At 37.3% G+C, this 21,868-nt stretch overlaps 1 protein-coding gene across 1 annotated transcript in view; it reads right to left on the reverse strand.

Annotated features, from left to right (window-relative positions):
• myo10l3 (myosin X, like 3) overlaps window positions 1-10,221 on the reverse strand; it is a 75,080-nt gene extending 64,859 nt beyond the window's left edge. Inside the window, exon 1 of the mRNA XM_079427859.1 lies at window positions 9,905-10,221. Coding sequence (XP_079283985.1) covers window positions 9,905-9,925 — 21 coding nt within the window. The 5' untranslated portion in view covers window positions 9,926-10,221. The remainder of the gene's footprint in view (window positions 1-9,904) is intronic.
• Window positions 10,222-21,868: the final 11,647 nt, after the last annotated feature.

Below are 21,868 nucleotides of genomic sequence, written 5' to 3' on the forward strand. Positions count from 1 at the left end.
CTTTATCGATCTAATTCTTATTTTTTTCTACAATATCCTCATTTGTATAATTGTATAGTTGTATGTACATATGTTTAAACTGTATTTATCTGTATCTGAACGTGTTTAATGTTAACTGTATGCACCAAGGGTCTGAGAGTAATGCAATTTCGATTCTCTGTATGTATGTACTGTACATGTGGAAGAATTGACAATAAAGCTGACTTGAACTTGAACTTGAACTTATATGTCAAAAGATCAAGGGAATTTTGATTTCTCCTTCAAGATTTTTTAGCTTTTTGTATAACTAGCTATCAAAGCACTTATTTCTGCAACAGATTCAGTTGTTTAAATGATGAAATACACTATTAGGTATAAAAGGTTTGGAGCCAGCAAGATTTTTAAATGTTTTTAAAATAAGTCTCTTATTGTCACCATGTTTTTTCAGCAGCCACTAAAACTCCAGTCTTCTGTGTCACATGATCCGTCAGAAATCATTCTAATATGCTGATTTGCTGCTCAGTATTTCTTATTATCATTGTTAAAAACAGTTGTTGTGATTAATACTACTGCTTTTTTCAGGATTACTCGGTGAATAGAAACTTTGAAAGAACATGTATTTGAAATTAAAATCTATTGTAACAAATAAATATAATACATACTGAATATTTATATACATTTATATACATAAATGTCTCTACTGTTTTACTGGCTTCCTGAAGACTACAAATATTCATTCAGTTAACGTAATATTCAAAACTACTTTTGCACATGTCTAACCACCTTCTCAATAGTCCAACTCTGGATTCCATTAAAATACACGACACGAGCAACTGAACCACACGAAAGACTAACAAAAGCCCAATCTAGTGCAAGAGGGGAAACTGTACCTTAGGATGCCTACTGTATGTCACACGCTGCCTCCAAGTGAAACCAAGACAGCTCTCCCTACCCCGTGTCAACCTCAACCTCCCCAGACCTGCATGACATCATGCAAAGAGAGCTTTGCCTCACCTCAAATCAGGGTCCCAGCCGAAATTCCTGATGGTGAGCTCAAACATTCTTAAACTCCGGGACATATTTCAGGAATGATTTGCAACAAGCGCCCTTACGTCATCCTCAAGCGATACATTTACAACATTAAGAATTTAGAACATGTAAATTCACAGTTGAACTGACAGTAGAGAGAGTCCGAGAAGGAGAAGTGTTTTGTAAAGGATCAGATAAACAGCCTTGACTCTCCGTCACCAGGCTGACAGCAGTATGAATAAATGATGGAAGGTACATCTGATCAGAAATTAGCTAATGGAGAGATCGTAGCCCCAGGGGAAGGACACTTCCCAGACTTCCCCCAGACCAGACAATAGACAGAAAGAGTACTATTAGCATTGAGAGATTGTGACACTTAATGGTGTTAACCTTACAGCTGAGATGTTTGACTGATTTGCATAAAGCATAGCCTGGAGACGGTGATTAACAGTCATGACAGGTTGTATTGTACTAAGTAAATGAAACTTGTGGATGAATACTCCCACACAGTAGACAGCCTTGTTTACAGTGAGTGCAGCAATATTAAATTGGATGGATTTTTTTATTAAATCCAATTTTTTAAAACCAACTATTGATAGTTTTCACGTGATGTCACACCCTAATAGGAACACCCACCTCGAGGGCAAAAGGAAGCTATGCTCCACTGACCGCCAGCTATTTTTACGCAGTTTGCATTAAGTAGTAATGTAGTAAAATGCAGATATTAAAAGGCGAAATTCAGGAAACACCTCATTGATGATGTATATTTTGTACAGGCCAGCAGATGAAGCCAGAATATAAACACAATGTGCAAAGTTTCACATTAAATGGCTTCCCATAGAAAACCGTTATAAGGAAAACACTGAACCATTAAACGGATTGCGTTCATATTCTGGCCTCATCTGTTTTGTCTATGTAAATTATGCATCATTAATATGGTGATTGCTCTTTTAATATTACTGTTTTAAATATATTAAGGCACTTTAAGTGTTTTTACAACGTTTTGTCGCACTGTTTAATGATTGAAATGTTGCCGCGGGTGCTTAATATGGATCACAAATGGCCAAAACTTGCATTTTGTTCAAAAGGCAAAAATTTTTGCCCTCCAGGTCTTCGAGCCGGTCACGTGACTTAAAGCTATGAATTCAAACTACAAGTTATAGCCTGCATGTCCAAAATTATTTTTCTCTTCAGACTGCAGCCGCAGGTTCACCTGTGTGAGTTTGGTCATTGATTATGTTTTTAATCAGACCAGTATTTAAATCTGAACACATTTGAGGCAGACAACATTACAAAAAAAAGGGAATATGTAACATCTGGTGCTACAGGTACCACAACTAAGCAAGCAATACAGACTTTTGAAAAGACTGGTGGAAATGTAACAACCAATGAATGACAAAAAAACATTAAATTTAATTTCAAACTAGTTTTAGACTGGGCAGTTTCCATTGGTTTTTCCTGTTAATGCTACAAAAATCAAATTCAGTTTTTAAGTGTACACTGTAGGGAACGCATACATTCTGCAAGAGCATAAACACAATGAGTGTGTAAAAGGCAGACTAGTGAGTTGATGAGTTTACCTGATCGCCGTGATATTTAATGTCCCCAACAACCTCTGTAGTCCAACTTGTTTGTTAGCAACCCCCTTTTTAAGACAGGTAAATGTTGGTTGGCTGGTTGGTGTTTCAACTCCATGCCAGCTTCCTTGGCTATTTTCATGGTGACTAATACCTTTGTTGAAATAGTATTAAATAGGGATATAAAAACCTATAAGGTATACCCATAAGGTATATTCTTCAAAAGTGAAGTATCATTTGGGCTTCTCACAATCTCAAAATAAATAGTAGTAGCTCTAGGTACAGAATCATTACACAAACAAGTAGCACATGGCCTCAATCGTATAAAAAATGAGAGGGGAGGATGAGTTCTTACTGATGTGGCAGATCTTCTCAGTTGTTGCATTCAACAAAGACAGAAGAGCTGTTCAGATATAATTGGCCATTTTAAGAGATCAGCCGTCATCTGACAAAGCACATAAGGGAAGCTTCTCCAGTACCAAAACATCTCCATGAGGAAATGATAGAGACATGTAGTTCTGTCCACAGTCATTAGCATCTCAAAAGCCTTTGATGGGCCTGATGCCACTATACTGCATCTTATTTCATCTCACACACTGTACAACAGCTGTTGTTGAGGTTTCAACGAAGTCGGATTACTGCACTGATTCCTTCTAATGTGGAGAGCCGGAAAAACAATAAATGTTGACTAAAGTACAAAGACTTCAATGCAGCATTAAACAGTCTCGTAAATTGTTCGACTGTATAATTTATTTTTGCCACCTGTATTGCTTAACTACTGGTGTTCTGAAAAAAAAACGAAAACTATACGTCAGCAAATAACAGCGATAGTGCCACACAGGTCGTGCTACCCACTGAGAACATAACGAGAAGTGTATTTCTCTGATGGAGGAGTTGGTTGGGGCTCCAAAGCCTCAAGCTAAATCTGCTTTGCCACATCCAGTAATGCACACAGCTTACTTGCTGATCATCTAATGATGACTATAACCAACTTAAACACCATTTACAGACACATCTAAAGTCACATAAAAATAAATTAATTACAGTTAATTCAACATAGGTTTCACAAAAATGCAGAGGGACTCAATTAGGGTAATGCTCTTAAATACGGTTGCAGTTTAATGGGATGGCAGGATACTTGAACTCGTTTTTTTAACCTATGACTGTATTCCACAACATGTCACAGATGTGATGTTTTAATCACAGGGCAAAACTTGTGCTAAAATAGGAAACTCGCCAGCTGGGCTGGATAAACAATTACATGTTGAGGTTTTTTACTCGAGATACTCTTGGTCTCCAAGTAAGCAAGGATTATGATTTCTTTCTATTAAATGGATAAACACCTAAAAAATAAAAATTCAGACTTTTGCTCATCTTCCAAATAAAAATGTAGAGATGTCTTTCCTCAAAAACACTTCTTTAAAACATTTTGAAAGTAATCCACATGAATCGAGTAATCCAAGTTTAACAAAATCACTCTATATGATGAACATATTCATTTTAGGCTATATAATTTCCATATATAAACACTAATCAATGCATAAACATAAAGCACATCAAATATGGTCAACAGAAGCTCAAAAGTGCTTGATGCATGAGAACCAATGACATTTGTATTTGCATAGCATGCATGCATTGCGTACACATTTCTTTAACTGCAAAAATACCACAGAAAATAGATAAGTCCTACATATACCAGCAACATTAATATTTCATAACTAGTTTAAACATATCAGCCATTGAGCTGAGGAGTCCAGGTCAGGTCACAGGTGGTGTGCTAGCATTAACAGAGTAATATTCCAACTATTATGAAACAAATCATTGTGAGGTCATAGCAGGTTTGACATTAAACAAGCTTAAATTGAAGGATGATATTACATGTCAGCTGTGCAACTGCTTAATCTCCTTAGAGATAAACCCCTAAAACATTTAGAAAATATTTAGTCAAAAAAGAAGAGATGAGTACAATATCTAAGCAATCATTGTAAAATATTAAAAATCTATAAAAATGTAATAAAAACATTAACCATACCCAGCATCGCTTGTGTTTTTTGGTAACCCGTGTGTATAGACCTCAGTGAAAATGAGGCCTTCCACGGCTCCCTTCTGGGGTCTAGTCCGGGGACTGTCTCTTGTGAACAGATTACAGCAGAGGAACTGATTGTGTTAATCAAAGCCTTTAAAGCCTGTCTGCTACACCCGTCTTCTCTCAGTGCCCCGAGCCACAGCCGCTGACAGGGGCACATAAATAATGCTGCACCGTCACAGAAGGACAGGAAGGATGGGGTGGTACAGCTATTATGAAAAGGTGGGTCTACCTGACTAATTTATTGGCCCCGAGTGGGTGATAATTGTACAGATGCTCTATTATGCCAAAACATTGAAACACTCATGAATCTTTTTCACTTGAAAACACTTGTTTTAAACAGATCTTTTTTTTTTCATGCAATCTCACAGGTCTAAAAAGCAAAAGTGATCTCATGTGCTCGATAAAGGTAAGGAAAATCTGTTAAATGTAGCTCGTATCCCCTGTTCTTCAGAAAAAAATTAAACAATGACTACTACACAGAAAACAAATGACAGTCTACACTCAGATGACTAAAATGAAATTAACCCTATATGATCACATTTTGGAATTAGCATAATGACTATTTTCATATGAAGCCATTCTTCTGGTGCCACACATACAGTGACTACAAAAAAATGAAAAAGACAAACAATATCCACCAAAAATTCTCTCAACCAGACAACCTTCAATAGTCCTCAAGACCTGAATGGTATATTGGCACAAACTGGCAACTACTTCCACATAATTTGCCCCTTAGGCAAAACAAAAGCAATACAATAAGCTCAATTTGGTGTTGATGGCGAGGGTCCACGGCCGCTGTACCTCAGCAGGGGGCAGGAACGGCGGCAGATGGAGATACAACTGCAGAGGTACAGTATTAAGAAATGAAGGGGGAAGGGGTGCAGTGCACACACAGGCCTCAAAGGAGATGACAGAGGAAGCGCTATTTACACGCGCTCGCCCTTTAAAAGACGTGTCTAAAAAGAATCCGTCCCGTACATTGCCATAGCTTTAATAGTGTAGCTAAAACAGCAAATTTGGGTCAAAATTGCTCCAAAAATGTTTTTAGGAGAAAAAAAAATGCGGTTACAATGTACAAAACAATGAATTACTTTTTAAAAACACTGAATGTATTATTAAGTCTAGTGCCTGATCACAACAAAAGGAACAACACTTATTATATTTAGTAGCTTAAAATTGCTGTTATGTCTTAAACAAATAAGCTCACCAAAAGGGACATGCTCTTACTGAGTCATGCTTAAGCCATGGAAATTGTGGTTTACTGCAAAACATTTCTAAAAGTGCTCCAAAACCGCCATGCTGTGATGAGAACATCTTTTTTTGACATTTGCAAGCTTAGACAGCTAAGGTACTTAAACTCCATAATGAACAAAAAATAAAACAACAGATTGGCCTCACAAGACCAATTAAGCCCACAAACGGAACAAAGAGTTGGATCCTGTCAATATCCACACACAAAAACTATATAACAGACAAGCTTTAATAAATAAGTCAGTCCTGAGAATAAGCAAGCCTTGCTAAAGTCCAGGCCACAGTGAAAGGGATTAATATGGCCTTGTGGGATTGATGCTGTACTCATGTATAGCCCCACTCCTGCTCAAGACTGGATCAACTAGCAATCCGGTTTGACCTGAAATAACTCCTGCACGTGTGAGAGGACAATCCATAATTCTTCAAACTGACCTGCAGCATGACGAAAGCACTTGCTGAGCACATACGGTCAATCCTGTGACTGATTAGTCATAATAAGAGATTACAACGATGCAACTGGGTGCCTGGAACCTTAGAACAGCCTTATTATTAACAATAAACATGCAAACACCCCAAAACACCTCTTAATATATGGATTCCCCTTAAGAAGAGATGCACCCATACAAGTTCTGATAAACAAAATAGGTGTGGCAGGGAACAGGAACACAAAAATCGAGTTTATTGTTTTGTTCTTCCTGCCTAGTACACCCAACAGAGCAAAGAGGAAAAGCTACGATTTCAGTTGCCATCAACATCTCAGCACCATAAGCAGTTGCCTGAGGAAGTCAAAGCCACAGTGAGAAACCCAAACCAGAGGAACTTCAAATCTAAGAGCTATGGGGCGACTAGGAGGCATGGCTAGGAATCTCGGGTCAGGGTTAAAGAGACTGAGATCCTCAGGACAGAAATGTATCTGGAAAAGGAATCCGGTGTTGGATGTGAGACACTCTTTCGAGAGACACTTTAAAAGTAGGAATTCCTTTTTTAAAGCAGCTGTTGTTCCAGGCGACATGATCACTACATCGATCCTTTTTTAGGTTGCTCCTCTGAAGTGGACTTTGTGGGTATTTTTAACACTGAGCCGGAAATGTATTTGTGGTTCTGTTAATGAATGGACGCATGTGCTTGTATGAGGAATGAACTACATTCCTCAGATAAATATGCGAATGAGAAACATAAACATTCCTGCATGCTATGGATGGGTATGAGTGTCTGAGTAAATTACCATGCACAATAATTGCGTGACTCAACTTCAAAACAATTTCATTTCTATATGCAGAAACATGTCAAAAAGGGGCCTCGTTTTTATTTTGCGTTTAGTTATGGCATCATTTCCAGTTGCATCTTAGGATGCAGTTTGCCCAGTTTCCATCAACATTATGCACTTTATCTCACAGTGAAGAGGGTGTTCATACAGGATTTCAAAACAGAGAATACAAGGATATTTTAGGTTTTTTTAGCGATTAGTTATGTAAGAAAGAATTGTACACACTACGCAAACCTCCATTATTGAATTTTTTTTTTTGGTCAATTTATGATAAGCCTAAAGGTTGGTTAATTGACCGAAACATTGCTTCCAAAATTTCATAATGATGCAAGTTTGATTAGTGTGCGGTATGTACATTTGTTTCAAGCATATAATGGACTTTTATCCAATGCCCCTATGAATTATTTAGGTACAAGGCACTATATGAAATAATTTGAAATACAATAAAGGCAAAACTTCCTTAAATGTGGTGTAAAAAATTTACAGAATTCAAACTTTCACAGAAATATGGGCAACTGAAAATATGTAGCTGAAATGGTTTCTAATGAAATAGTTTTCGAGGGCTGAAATCATTGACTGAAACATATAGCACTTCTCCAGTTACACATTTTGACTGTGCCAGCATCTATTTCCCACACATATCATGGATACGCTACAACATGCCGGTAGTTCACCAGCAGTTAAATTACCCATTTTTAATGACTGTTTCTAATTTATGTTTCTAAAACACCCTATATATACAATTCTAGGCGAACACAGGGTTAACTTTCACTTTAAAGCCCTGATGAGACTATCACAGGTGGGAGTGCTGAGCGGAACGGAAAGCCCATGCTTCATAAATCTCTCCATGGGTGGACAAACCCACTAGTCAGTCTAGGCGCAAACAAACTTAGTCATAAGGATCAGTAGGCCTGGACAGGTAAGCTCCAGCAGTATGATCTAAATGACACACTCTGAGTATTCAATAGCGACTCAGCAGCTGCAGAGGAAGGATGAGGGCTTGTCTGAGGGAGAACACTGCTTGGAGGGGAAGCTAGGGATTTGGCAATATCATTACGCCTTGTCCCAAGCATGGATTCAGATGGGAAGGAACGCTATGCTTTGACATATCAGTGAAACATAACAGTGGGAATGTTAGCTTAACCCTGAATTACAAATCATACAAGCAAATTCACTTCACTATTTAAAAAAAAAAAGGGGGAAGTCGTGGCCTAATGGTTAGAGAGTCGGACTCGTAATCCAAAGGTTGCAGGTTCGAGTCTCGGGCCGGCAGGGCTTGTAGGTGGGGGGAGTGAATGTCCAGCGCTCTCTCCACCCTCAATACCACGACTGAGGTGCCCTTGAGCAAGACACCGAACCCCCAACTGCTCCCCGGGCGCCGCAGCATAAATGGCTGCCCACTGCTCCGGGTGTGTGTTCACGGTGTGTGTGTGTTCACTGCTGTGTGTGTGCACGTTGGATGGGTTAAATGCAGAGCACGAATTCCAAGTATGGGTCACCATACTTGGCAGTATGTCACTTCACAAAGTGAAGAATCTTAAGGTCAAAGCTCAGAAAAATCCATCCTGATTATCAGACACATTGTTTTAATAATTCCATACTTTTAACTCATGCCTCAATAATTCTGATGTAGATCTGAATTAAAATCTTTAATTAAAGCCACACTGGCCGCTGCATGGGCCAATGAATGGGAACTTCCTCCTGACAGCAGACCATGTCTATAAATAATCATGGAATGTTTGCGTTGCTGCTTCTAAGCCTCATCATTCCGGCTGGATCCATGCATGAGGATCCAAACTCTTAATCTTAGACGTGTCTCAGACCCTTTCTGTCCTCCATCCCAAACAGATGTTTAATTACTCTTCCCATGAATTACTCTTCACTCTGCCTGCTGTTGTCCTCCAATGCTCTGCTATGAAAGCCTGACTTTGTGACTTCATATCTCACAATATGTGACTCTGCATGATAAAGTAAAACGGTTGCATTAACAGTTGAGGTACAAAGAAGTATTCTTTAATTAGACTCTTTAGACCACCAAAGTTAAGAGAGAATAACACATGCATTGCAAAAAGTAACTGGTTAAACCTGTTTACTATAGGGTATGGGATTTTTAAATGTATTTATTTTGTCTACCAACTCTACACCTACTCTCTGGTGGTCTGAAATATTGGAAGGGGGTTTAAACGGCTATCCAAACGCTATATAAGTATCTATTTAATACTGCTGTAGTGGGTCAGTGCGTCGTGTGTGAGGTCTGAGCTTTCATTGCCAGCAGGTTTGTTCTCATGCTCACAGAGTCTGAAGAGCAAAGCAGACAGAGGGAAACATGAAACACATCCTGGGGGTCTTCACTGCTTTTCTGCAAGCACTAGTGATCTTCAAAGGCAGTGATCTGGTGTTAAATAACCTTTGAACTGGTAATGAATGTGAGAGGGACTCCCCATTTTTTTCTCACCTGAAGTGACAGAGGGTCCTAACAGATTTATCACCTAATAATGAAACTGTTTACACTTTATAGATGTTTTTATAGTTACCCGATTCAGCGAAAAGAAAGTGGAGTGTACAACAACAATGTACACAACTTATATACTTTTCATTTTTCATTCTGTGCATATATATATATATATATATATCCTTTTAAAGGCAGCACCATCACAAAGGAAACAGGGAAAGATGGTTCCAGTGAGTGAAGTGTTCAAGTTTTCCACCTACCTCAACAAAGAAGGTATCCATCTGTATTAAGGTCCTGTCCGGTGTTTGGTGCTCAGGGTACCACTGACTCCGTGTTCTGTAGAGATGCTCTTCATTCACGCGTTTAACATACAGCTGAAGTTCCCATCGCACCGGCCAGACAGTAATTCCTCTGAATAAGCTTAGAGTTTTCTTCAGACACTCTTGACAAACTGATTCGGAGGGCTGGATGTCTCTTGTGTGTATTAGAAGAAGCTCGTGTTTATCCCTGCAGCGGTCCGTCTCGTCTCGCGCGGCGTGCGCTTCTGTATCTTTGTGTAGAGAAACACAGAGGCCACCGGCTCATTTGGGTATGACTGCTGGAGGCGGGGCTTGGCAGCGACGCCCCGCCCACTAGACACACCCGTGTGAGAGCACTAGAGCTGCACAGAACAGCACTCCGAGCTAGAGTTACTATACATAAAATGAAGTGGTCTGGCCACAAGCTCTTTTTTCATTCTTTGATCAATACTGTAAAGCTTCATATAGCCTAACTGTAAAAGCAAAAAGGCGATTTTAACTGCTTTAGGCTATTTACTTCATTCTGAAGCCTGGAAAAAATATATTTAAAATCTTAAGGCAGAATAGAGATTTTGCAGTTGTCCTCAGAAACTGTCCAAACTTATTTAGACATATTATAATTAGGCCTATATTAATAATTTTATGGTGAAAATTCAACTTTGTTTTAAGGAGCCCGTTACTCATGACACAATGAATTGTGGTTTTTCTGAGCATTCCAATAGAGAGAAAAAACTAGTTATCCAGGGAATTCTATTTTGGGACAAATCTGGAATGGCTTTGACCCACTTAGTGCCTGGATTACCACTGTCCTCTTAGGAAAGTCACCCAAATTTAAACGTCCAGTTCCTATATATTGGTTATCATTTTAAAGCATTTAAATATAATTATTAACATATTCTAATTAACAACTTTATCTATGAAATATGCATACAGGTATGTATGTGTATGAAAATAATAATATCAAATCAATATTTGGGAATGTTATGAATGATATGTTAGAATGAAAACATTCTGTCAGTATCAATAATTAGAGCCACTATCGCTGACCCTTATAATGGGGTTAATTATATTCAAGTGAGCTCCTATGAATGTCTATTAGGAGTCACAGACTGAGGGAGGTCTGTCTGTATGAATGTGTTACAGCTGCTCTTGCTGTAGGCACTGTGCTATGTGACCTCTCTCACTTAGGTTAGCTTTCTATCAGCCGGGGCTGGAAGGACAGAGAAAGGCCAGAGCAATATTAAAACTAGGTTTAAACAATGATAACACATAGTGTGTGCAAAATAATGGTGCACGTAATAGTCTTTTGCTGTCCTTTTTACTCTGGGAGTTTGGGACACGGCCTTAAAATGACTGTAAAATGACCCCCAACCGAGAAGTCTGAACTCAAAAGTACTTTGATTTTAACCCAAATTTAACTGCAGCTCTCCTTGAAAATGTATGTCCTATAAATTTTTAAGATATAAAATTAGATTTGGTTAGATAAGAATCAATAGAAATGGAGTCAAGAGGTTCTTCTGGGGATAAAATAATGTCCTCTCCCAAACTCTATTATGTCTGATCCATAGCTTTATATTCATAGCACTTTGTCATGAAAGCACTCCGTAGGACATTAATCTCTGGTTGAGTGGTTTGTGAATGATGTAGAAGCCTAAAAGATGCAGTGCAATTGTGAGTTTTAAAGTGAATACAATTTATAGCATGCAGGCTTAATCAGTTTTATTTCTAAACAACTGTGACAGCCATCATCTTTATGTACTTATAAAAAGAAAGAGCGAAAATTGTAAGACATTTAACAGATATGTCTTGTTCCAAAACTTTCCACTGCTTCTGATCAAAGTCGATACAGAATATTTAGCTCAGTCTGTAATGACAGACTTGCCTGCATAAGCAAATGCTGTATAATCAAAAGAGCTGCATACTGGAGTTGACTCTCAAAATAGGTGTAATACAAAATTGTGCATTTATCAGTTATTAAGTTAGCCCAAAATTAAAACTTGTTGTTAAAAATGTACTCACCGGATTCAAATGAACAGATTTGGAGAAATTTAGCATTACATTGCTTGTTCACCAATGGATCCTTTGCAGTGAATGGGTGCCGTCAGAATGAGAGTCCAAACAGCTTTTAGAAATGTCATAATAATCCACAAGTAATCAACATAACTCCAGTCCATTAATTAACGTCTTGTGAACTGAAAAGCTGAATGTTTGTATGCACAACAGGGGATGGACTTTTTCCGCTAGAAGATGCGTTATTATAGATAGACTACGGGCTTGTATTTTGGGCGATTTTAAGTTAAAATGCCTTAATGATGGATTTGTTTATTGCAAACATGCAGCTTTTTACTTCACAAGATGTTAATTGATGGACTGGAGCCGTGTTGTGGATTATTGTGATGTTTTTATCAGCTGTTTGGACTCTCATTCTGACGGCACCCATTCACTGCAGAGCATCCATTGGTGAGCAAGTGATGTAATGCTAAATTTCTCCAAATCTGATGAAGAAACAAACTCATTTATATCTTGGATGCTCTAAGGGTGAGTTAAAGTTTGGGTGAATTACGCCTTTAAGAAGAGCTCAGCCACTGTCATGTGTGGAGAACAGGATCTGTCTGCAGTCCTGACCTGTTTTTCATTGCATTCTCTTGTATTTCTGAGCCAGGTTTAACCTAACAGGTTCTTATGCTTTAATTCCAGTCAAACTGATTACTTGCGTATGCAATGAAGCTCATTACCTAGATTTATATCTAGCTCTGTCCAGACAATCAGACTTTATTCTATGCAGATTTCAGATCTCTCTAACATCAATGCAAACAGACTTTGTGTTTGCTTTAGACTGAGGCATGTGGCTGGTAAGAGAACGGCATCAGGTGCCGGTGACAGATCCCAACAGAAGGAGATCTGTTAAATGACAATTTCATGCTAAGCTGCTCATCGGTGCGATTCTGTTGTATTGCTTTATGCTAAGATACTCCTGGAAATAATTTATAACAAGTGCTGTTTCTTTAGTTATTCAGATCACAAATGAAAAGAAAATCAGAATGATCAGTTTAAACTCAAGTGGGTTATTATGACACTATCAGTATTTAAGGATGCTGTACATTGTCTGATTGGATGGGCTGGTGTTGTGTTAAAGTGGTGCACCAACCCCCATCCATTTCAGCAAACACAAAAGAAAGTGGATTTGTAATTAGTCTCTCACCATTTCATAACCTAGCCTGGTTCAGTTGTGTGGTGCGCTTGCTGAGTTGCATTATAGAAATTTCAGGTCACCAAATAGATAAAGTCTTGTGCAATACCTGAGGTCAGACAAAGAGCTCAGACAAAGGCAGGCAGTGGGGTGGCTGCCACTGGCTAATCAGAGCGGCCCATGAGGAAATGGGGGAGGGGAACAGACTGAGACAACCTGGCAGTGTTTCTGTAGCCCCCATAGCCCTCTGGAGAATATCTTCATTAACCAGTCATTTTATCATTTCATATTCAGCTTTCAGAAGAGCGTGTGTTTAGGTGAGAGTGTGTCAGTACAGTATGTGAACACTTTTTGCATCATGTATGCTGTGTTGTCTTGTGAAAATGATACCTTGGATCCCCCTCTGATTTTTTAATTTGAAATTAAAACAATAAAAATGCTCGATGAAACAGTAATGATATCAGAAATGTGGTAAAAATAGTTATTTTGATTTTTTTCCCTTTCAATCTAATTTAATGAGTTTGGAGTGACAGTTGATGACTATTTTCTGTTAAAAACAAATGATCTGTGGAAAATGACACACTTTTTTAGCCAAAGTGTTTTATTCAAACAACATTTTTATCAATACGCAATTATTGAATTATCATATATATGTATATATTTCATAAGTATTCGATGATGTAATAATTGCATATTGATAAAAAATGTTTTGCCTAAAACATTACTCCAAACTCCTGTGGAAGACAAAAAATAAATAAATAAAAACCAACGATTTTTAATACATATTTGATATTATTACTGTTTCATTCAGCATTATTATGATTCTCAGGTTTCAGATTCAGCACATTACAGAAGTCACACAAAATCAGTGTTTATAGGTTCTAACTTTATTCTAATCATCAGTAGAAAATATACACTTTTAATAAATATATTCCAGATAATATTTTAATAATTTTCTTTCAATCAGTTATTTATTTATTTTTAAATGTTGCCTTAATAATATCATGCTTTATATTTTTCTCACATGGTTGGTCAGTTGGTCTTGACTCTTTATACATTAAAATTTATATAAATAAAATGTATTTATTTAGTAAGGTCATCATATTTAGGAACCTGTTCTGGGCATGAAAACATTTGAAAACCCCTGGCATAGGGGAATAAAATAAACAAGGATTGCAACTGAGATGGCCTCAAAAAGAAAAGAAAAAAAAGTAGGTATGATGCTCCTGATCTAACATACCATCTCTGTGAGAAAAACAGAACAAAGCCACTAGTTGAACTGTCAGAAGATCCACTACAATGCCTGAATAGCCCTTCTGTGTGTCAGTAGACAACAGTGTGTCTTCTCTCTGATATACACACACACACACACACACACAGTATTCACAGTCAATATAATTAGTGTAGAGTATACTTCAGATATTAAAAAATAAAAACTGCTTATAGTTCACAGCTCTCGTTCTCTTGTAGGGCTTTTGCCACATCCACAGTTTGCGCTCTGATTTTACATCAGCTGTTCTGCTCTGGCATACCATACAAATACTCAGTTCTGAAGTCCATTCTGTTTGTCTGAAAGCTTGTTTGGCACACAGTCTGTCTGTCTGAGAGTTTGTTTCAGTCCCCTGACCCTGAGTAAGTTTACTTGCTGCCAAAATTGTAGACACAGCATCTGCAAACACAGAAATGTATTATGCTCCGTATTTTGACAGTGATTTCTTGTGGATTAATGGCAGTCTTTGTAACAGTCTGACCCTCAATCAGGCCTGAGGCAAGGTCAATTAACCCTTGGCTGAAAGCATCAGATCTCAGTTAATGGGGATGTATGATGGAGAGCGTGTTAGATAAAGAATCTTTCTAATGACTCTCAGTTGTGGTGCAACCACTGCATTATCACATGATCAGGCTTGTGGTGATTATGTAAAAACAGAATGGCACTAATGCCTTGATGCAGCAGCTGATCAACAGCACATGTATTGAGCTAATGTCACAATCAATGAAACATTAGATAAGCACATACTGTCGCATCGAACATAAAATCATATTAGAGAGGGCACACAACCCCTCTCTCAAACAACAGAACTGCTGTGACTGGCTCAGGGTGATTTTTTTCTGAACATGCTTTTGCATTATTGTGACCAGTGCCTTTACTCCTGACATAAATGACACACTTGATGACTCAAAAATCCAAAATTCCTTAAAAATAAGTTCCCCCATCAATTTTGGTAGAAAAACAACCTGATATTAAAGCAGTTTTAACAATACAACCTTGGCGGCTATAGTGTGTGCCCTGCAGTGCTTTAATAAGTGACATAAAACGCTATGACTTTCAGTTAATATTTTTTTATGCTTACTAGAGTTCTAAGGCTTCAGCAGCTGACTTATTTTCTTGCTGCCCTATCAGGCAAGACATTATCAGGCAGCGCTTGTGCACAATGGTCCTGATTTCTAACAAGCTTTCTGACAAGCAAAATAGAGCTGTGGTGATAACTAAGTTTTAATTTAATTACTACAGTACTAAAGTTTTGCTGGAATGTTACGAGCCCCTGCTCTTTCTCCTTTTTGTTTTCTTTCCTGACTGCAGCTGCTAATTGGATGGGGGCGGAGACTATTAAAAACACCTCTGCCTCTGCCTATTTAAGAGCTGCTGGTGGCACTTCAATGGCCTGGGAACGCTGTTTTTGTGTTTGATTTTGGTCTTGTTTTTCCTTATTCCCTTTTGTTTAGGATGGTGAGTGATTACTTATTTAGTTACCACAGAGTACATAGAAAGCATAGTTAAGTGAGCTGACCCGGAAGACTTTTGCTGTGTTTGATTTCTTCTTTGGGAGATAGGAAGTTTTCTTTACCCTTCAGTAAGTTGCAGTTTAAATTAGTTAGCTCACCAGTTAACTCTTTGCCCTGGCCACTGTGGTATTTGTTGCCTTTAGAACGGCTTTCTTATGTTGGTCCCTAAACGGGGTCGTAACATGGAAATGAAATCAAAAGTTGAAAAGTTGTTCAAAAACATTGCAATGCCAAACTCTACTGAAATCAGTGCGGTCTCATGCACAATGTGCGATTTTCTGATTTGTTAAACTGTGTCCAAATCAGTCACTTGCGAGGTTCCCTGATGGTTAGGATGCTGCCTTAGAAGACAGTATGTAGGTGGTAGGAAACAAAGCCACTCACAAAATTTTGGAACAGAGCTGTTGTGCTATTGGCCTATACTTAATAATATAATCAGGGTGGAAAGGCCAAAGAGCGAGGAGTTTAGAAGGGGGCAGGTTTGTTTGTGGAACCATCATCCTGCAGTGAATGAGAAACATACAAAGGTGTGGAATGCAGAAGATCATGGGGGGCAACAGAGGGGGGCTTTAAATGACCTCACAGTTAACTGTGTTGGAAGATAAGGAGGAATCCTGCTGTGGACCAAGCAGTTCCAGAACAGGCCTGAAAAGGTCAACATACTTTGAGTTCTGTTCATTTATGAATGTCAGGGAACTTGTGTTCAATAGTCTTGCGAGGCCATCACTAATGTTTGTTGTAACATGATGCTACCCTGCAGCCAACATACTCTATAAAAAGAGGCACATCGACCACACAAAGCACTTCAATGTTCCATAAATGTACACAGACACAAATCTCATTTATTTTCATTTTAAAGCCCAGCATAACAGTATTACAAAGCAAGCTGATCTCCTATTTTCTATATTCTAAATCTAAAAGTTATCGACCGTCTGACAGTTTAGAAGAGTATACTGTTACTGTTCGCTCAGGATAGCACCGAACAGAAAGATATTCTAAGAACGTTTCGCTAATGTTCCCATTAAGTTATGAAAGCATTATTTCTGGATGTTCTCTGAAACAAGTAACATTTGATGAGCTTCGAACCAAAACATTTCAGAAAAGAAAAAACCTTCCATGAAAGATGTATTAATAACATTTTTGTGCTATTGTTTTGAAACATTGTTAAAGATGAAGATAATTTTTAAAGAACCTTACTAGATTGTACTGTTAGTTGGGATAAAGCTTTGTTCAGCTATATAAAGGTCTATTTCTAGGAACACAATGATCGAAGAAGAAAAAAATAACTCTTCTCCGGAAGCCTCTGGAGGGACTCATTATGGAATATAGTAACACAAAATAGACAATATATAGTAGACACAAAAATTTTCAACATGCAAAACTGTTGCATGTTGTGTTTATGAGTCACATGAAGGATGACCTTAAATAGTCAATGGGAGGAATTTAGAGACATTTATCGATGTGTTAATGCAGTGTAACACGATCCATGGCACATGCCGTGTGTAAAACTGATGCCACATGGTGAAGATATATGTACTATGATTCATCAGGCCCTATTAACTTTGGTCACTAAAATGACAAAAATGTTCACTGTTGAGAAATCTGGAGGAGTTTGTCTGGTCAGGCGGTTGCTGATTGTAAGATTCCCAAGACTGCTGGTGGTCACTGACATGATTCTCTCTGGGAAATATTTGGTTTATGTTGTAAAGAACATAGACTGGAATAATTAATCAGAGCTTACATTTCACAATTTGAAATTGCTTGTTTTCCTTAAAAAGGAAATAGTCGTGCTAATCTGTAAACAACAAAACTGTAATTCATTATACTAACTAGATGTATAACATCTACATTTTTAATGATCAGTTTATTACAAAAAACAGTCATTGTGTATTCTCAAGCCAAATCAAATAGCAGGAATATATCTCTTCCTAAGAATAAGATGAGTTTACTGTTTTCACAAGCAAAACAGGTGGAGTCCCATCTGAAGCATGTCACCATGGCCTGTCTGAACATTCAGGAGAGCTCTGACTCAGAAAAGCCCTGGAAATACAGCTGTGACACATTATAAATAGTGAGTAATTAAAGGAGTGCTTTGTGTGCATGTATGGACACAAACTGAGCAAAAGAAACAAGGATCAATAAAGAAAGACCATGAATCAAAATACTATGGCCCCTTAGTTAGATGTTGATTTGTCTCAAAAATGTCATCAATGTTCAAAGTGCTTACAGATATTCATTGAAACACTTCCTGTAATCTTCAAGGCAAATCTCTCTCAATATTTGGAAACCTACCTCCCCTGTGAGAGAGGATTTTGGTTTATTCCCAAAGCATAAATGGATTATCTGCTTCTGTTTTTTTCTCTCTTTTTTTTCTTCCCAGAATATAATTATTGAGGCTGAAGTTTGTTTGGACGCAAAAGCACACATTTTGACCCAGGTATAAAAAATACAAAAGACCATAGTTCAGTTATTTAGGCCACAATAATAAAGTTACAAACCCGGCATCAATTGTATTAATCCAAAGCCATCCTAATTACTAGGATTACCATGTACCCCTTTACAGGAAATGTATTTCTCTATCCTAACAGAGAGAAGACCTGACTCACAGCCAAATCATCTCACCTCAGAGACTGACTCATTTACTGTATGCTCTACTCATTAACCAACACTGCTTAGACAATCAGAGCTACAATGACACACAGAGAATGTGATCTCAGCCTGTCCCAGTCTATCATTTGCACTAATAGTATTAATAAATAATAAGTTTATGTAGATGCAAGTGAAGGGAGGTGAGTGCTGGTTGGCTGGTTTAGTTAGTGCCTGAGGGATGCTTTCCCTACAGAGAGCATAACAGTCCCAGTATCACCTTCCTAAACTAAATGCTGCAAATATGGCAGCCTTAACACCCAACAAAGTTCAGATATAGATTATTGATCATTTAGAAGATGTGTGTGATACGTGTCATAATTATGCTGAAAATTCAATCACTGTTTCTTATTTGATATTACATTGATGCAACTTCATCATTACAAATGTGTAATTACACATATTTAAATACATGACGTACACATTTCAATAAAAATGACATTAAAGCATATTTTAGTTCACCATAAACGCTTGTCAGTATATTCTGCACTTTAACCATACTTCATAAACAATAAAAGTAATTATGAAACTTAAGTGGGTCAAAATGCGCTCCAAACATCAGCTCATACCTATTTTTGAATACTTTATTTATAGGCATTTCTATTTACAGGAGAGAAAAAAGCTAATAATAATAATAATAACTGCAACAAAAAGAAACATAAACATCCCAGAATATTCCCCCATTTCCCCCTTTGTGCGGTTTTAACAGCAGCTCATATCTTTTAATATAAATTTAACCCTCGTGCACCCTTATGGACATTTTTGTCCATTTTATTTTATAATTTATAATTTTGCCTGTGTTAATGCTAACTGCATAAATGTTGGCTCAGGTGTGTATATTTATTGGAATTTTAATATTCCACCCTCATTTCCTTTAATAAATCAATTTTACACTAGGTACAAAAAAGTGAAACACTCAGCAACTTTTGGACAAAAATGTCCTCATTGAAACCGTTTAACTGTAAAATTATGCAATTTTTGTTAACAGGCTTTCATTCAGTTGGCAAGGCTTCAAAATTATTATTTTTTACTATTTTTTACTAGATGGTGCCATTTTTTCAGGTTTGGTCTATAAAGGGTCTATAAAGCAAATACTCACTTTATTCCTGTTTTCTGCTTCTGCATGTTATAAAGCCAATTGGAAAACAATGCAGCTATAATTGTGTAGGTGTGTTGGTATAGATGTCAGACTGTGGTTTGTATGTGTGTCATTAAAAACATTGTGTGTGTGTGTGTACATGTGTGTTCTTGAGAGAGAGAAACTCTACTGTAAATCACAAATCCAAGCACTGTGTGCACCAGCGGAGTTTTGCTGGCATCTAATAGGGAAAATGTGGTACTGCGCCCAAACAAAATTTTACTGAAAGCTAATTTTTTGAGATACCAACCTCAAATTTGTTTAGATTTATGGCTTTGATTTTCTAGCAGGTTTACAGTTCAACATGTTTCATATATAAAATATTCATAAAATAAAATATAAAATATTGTTCATAAATCATTTTCATAAACTTAAACCTGTATAACTTTTTTTTTTTTTTTTGGTTTCACTTTTTAAACGTTTTTTTACTTCAACAATAATCTGCCATGGGTCTTCTTTAAAATGAGACCAAATTTAAGTCTGTGCTCCCAAGCTTCCAGTTTTTTTGACATGGACATTTTTGTCCACTATGGACCTAAGTGTAACTTTTTTTATTGATGCACAAGGGTTAAACTACAATTACTGTTCATTTAATTACAATTAACATGCAAACAAGTGTCTGAAAACAATGCATTCAGTTCACACTTCAGAAAATTTTAGGTTTTCTGTAGTGAGTACTGCTAAATGTACTTCAGTAAATCCAAATAAACAAAGACATACCGATTATTTTATGTCACACAGAATTACCTTCATTTGCAGATACATGTTCGGTTAAAGTGGATATCCAGAATAAGGTCTTTACACAACCCTAAATTCTGATTAATACAGATGACAGCTGTCTTCAGGGTTCTGGAATCTGGAATATTTGCTTAATCTGATAATGGCAGTCAGGTATGTATTTACATTTACATATTTGTAATTGGAACATGACTATATTCTGGTTAATATTGGAATATTCCTATGTATGTAGTGAGTACTATCATGCATGTACATCTACTCATAGTTTAGATTATGTATAAAAACAATCAGTCACTAATTAAACTAAGTGACGAACATCTTAACCCATGAAAACATAAGTGTTCCCTGTTCAGACTGAATGTGTGTGTGTGTGTGTGTGTGTGTGTGTGTGTGTTTGTGTGCGTCAAGGTAACACAGGAGGTATGTGTGTTTGCTTACTCAGCTCAGCGGGGTAATGACTGCATTATTGCCTAACAGCATTAGGCTTGGTTTTCACAAGAATGCCTTTAAAAGCCAAAGAGACTTGCTCTTCTCACACATGGGGTTGTTTACCCTCCAGGACACACTTTATGGGAACGTGGGAGCAATCTGTAAAGCTATTTTAAATTACAGCATCTGTCTTCCTCTTCAAGTACAAACTCTATGCATTGTCTTTGAATTCTCCCACATCTTGTGCAATGTGTCTCTTTATGGTGTTCAGCAGATGGTGTCAAACAATGGCTGTGGTGTGAGGTGTATCTGTCAACGCCATTGTATCAGCCACTGTTTATTTGGGTGTCTGGACCAGCAGTAAACATTCATAATCATGCAGCACAAGTGAAAATTGGTGACAAGTCACTTCACCAGCCCACCTGCTCCCATTAAAGTGGCAGAAGGAAATACACATTTACCTGGTGCTGACAAATATTGTTATAAATGATAAATATCTCTTTATATTGAACTGAGTAAATTTAATTTATGCTGAATTTGTAAGTATATAATCTATGGTAAACTTTTTTCCATTCACTAGAGAAGTCACTCTAGTGATAGTTATAGGTAACATTGATAACGTGCTAACACCACATATACAACATAAATTAGCATTAGTGTTATTTTGAGATAGATTTCACAGATCATACATAAATGCTGACTGACTCAAAGCAGGCTCTCATCAGATGAACGAATGCAACATCAGTCTTCTGTCCTGTAGCGCCTCTGAGTGTGTGAGGAGAACCATTGCACCTCTGTTTATAAGATTTAATATACCATCAAAAGTGCACACTCAAGGTCATTTATTATCTAAGAAGCTCAGTCCTGAGTTGCTTTTATTGTTTGAAAATTAATAGTAATTAAAACCTTTTTGATATGACACACTGAAAAAAATTATACTAAATTTTTTAAAGGTAAGTCGTTGCAAACAATTTATTTTAGCTACATTTAAAAAAAAATG

This window comes from Barbus barbus, assembly GCF_936440315.1.
Source record: "Barbus barbus genome assembly, chromosome: 10".
Lineage (NCBI taxonomy): Eukaryota > Metazoa > Chordata > Actinopteri > Cypriniformes > Cyprinidae > Barbus > Barbus barbus.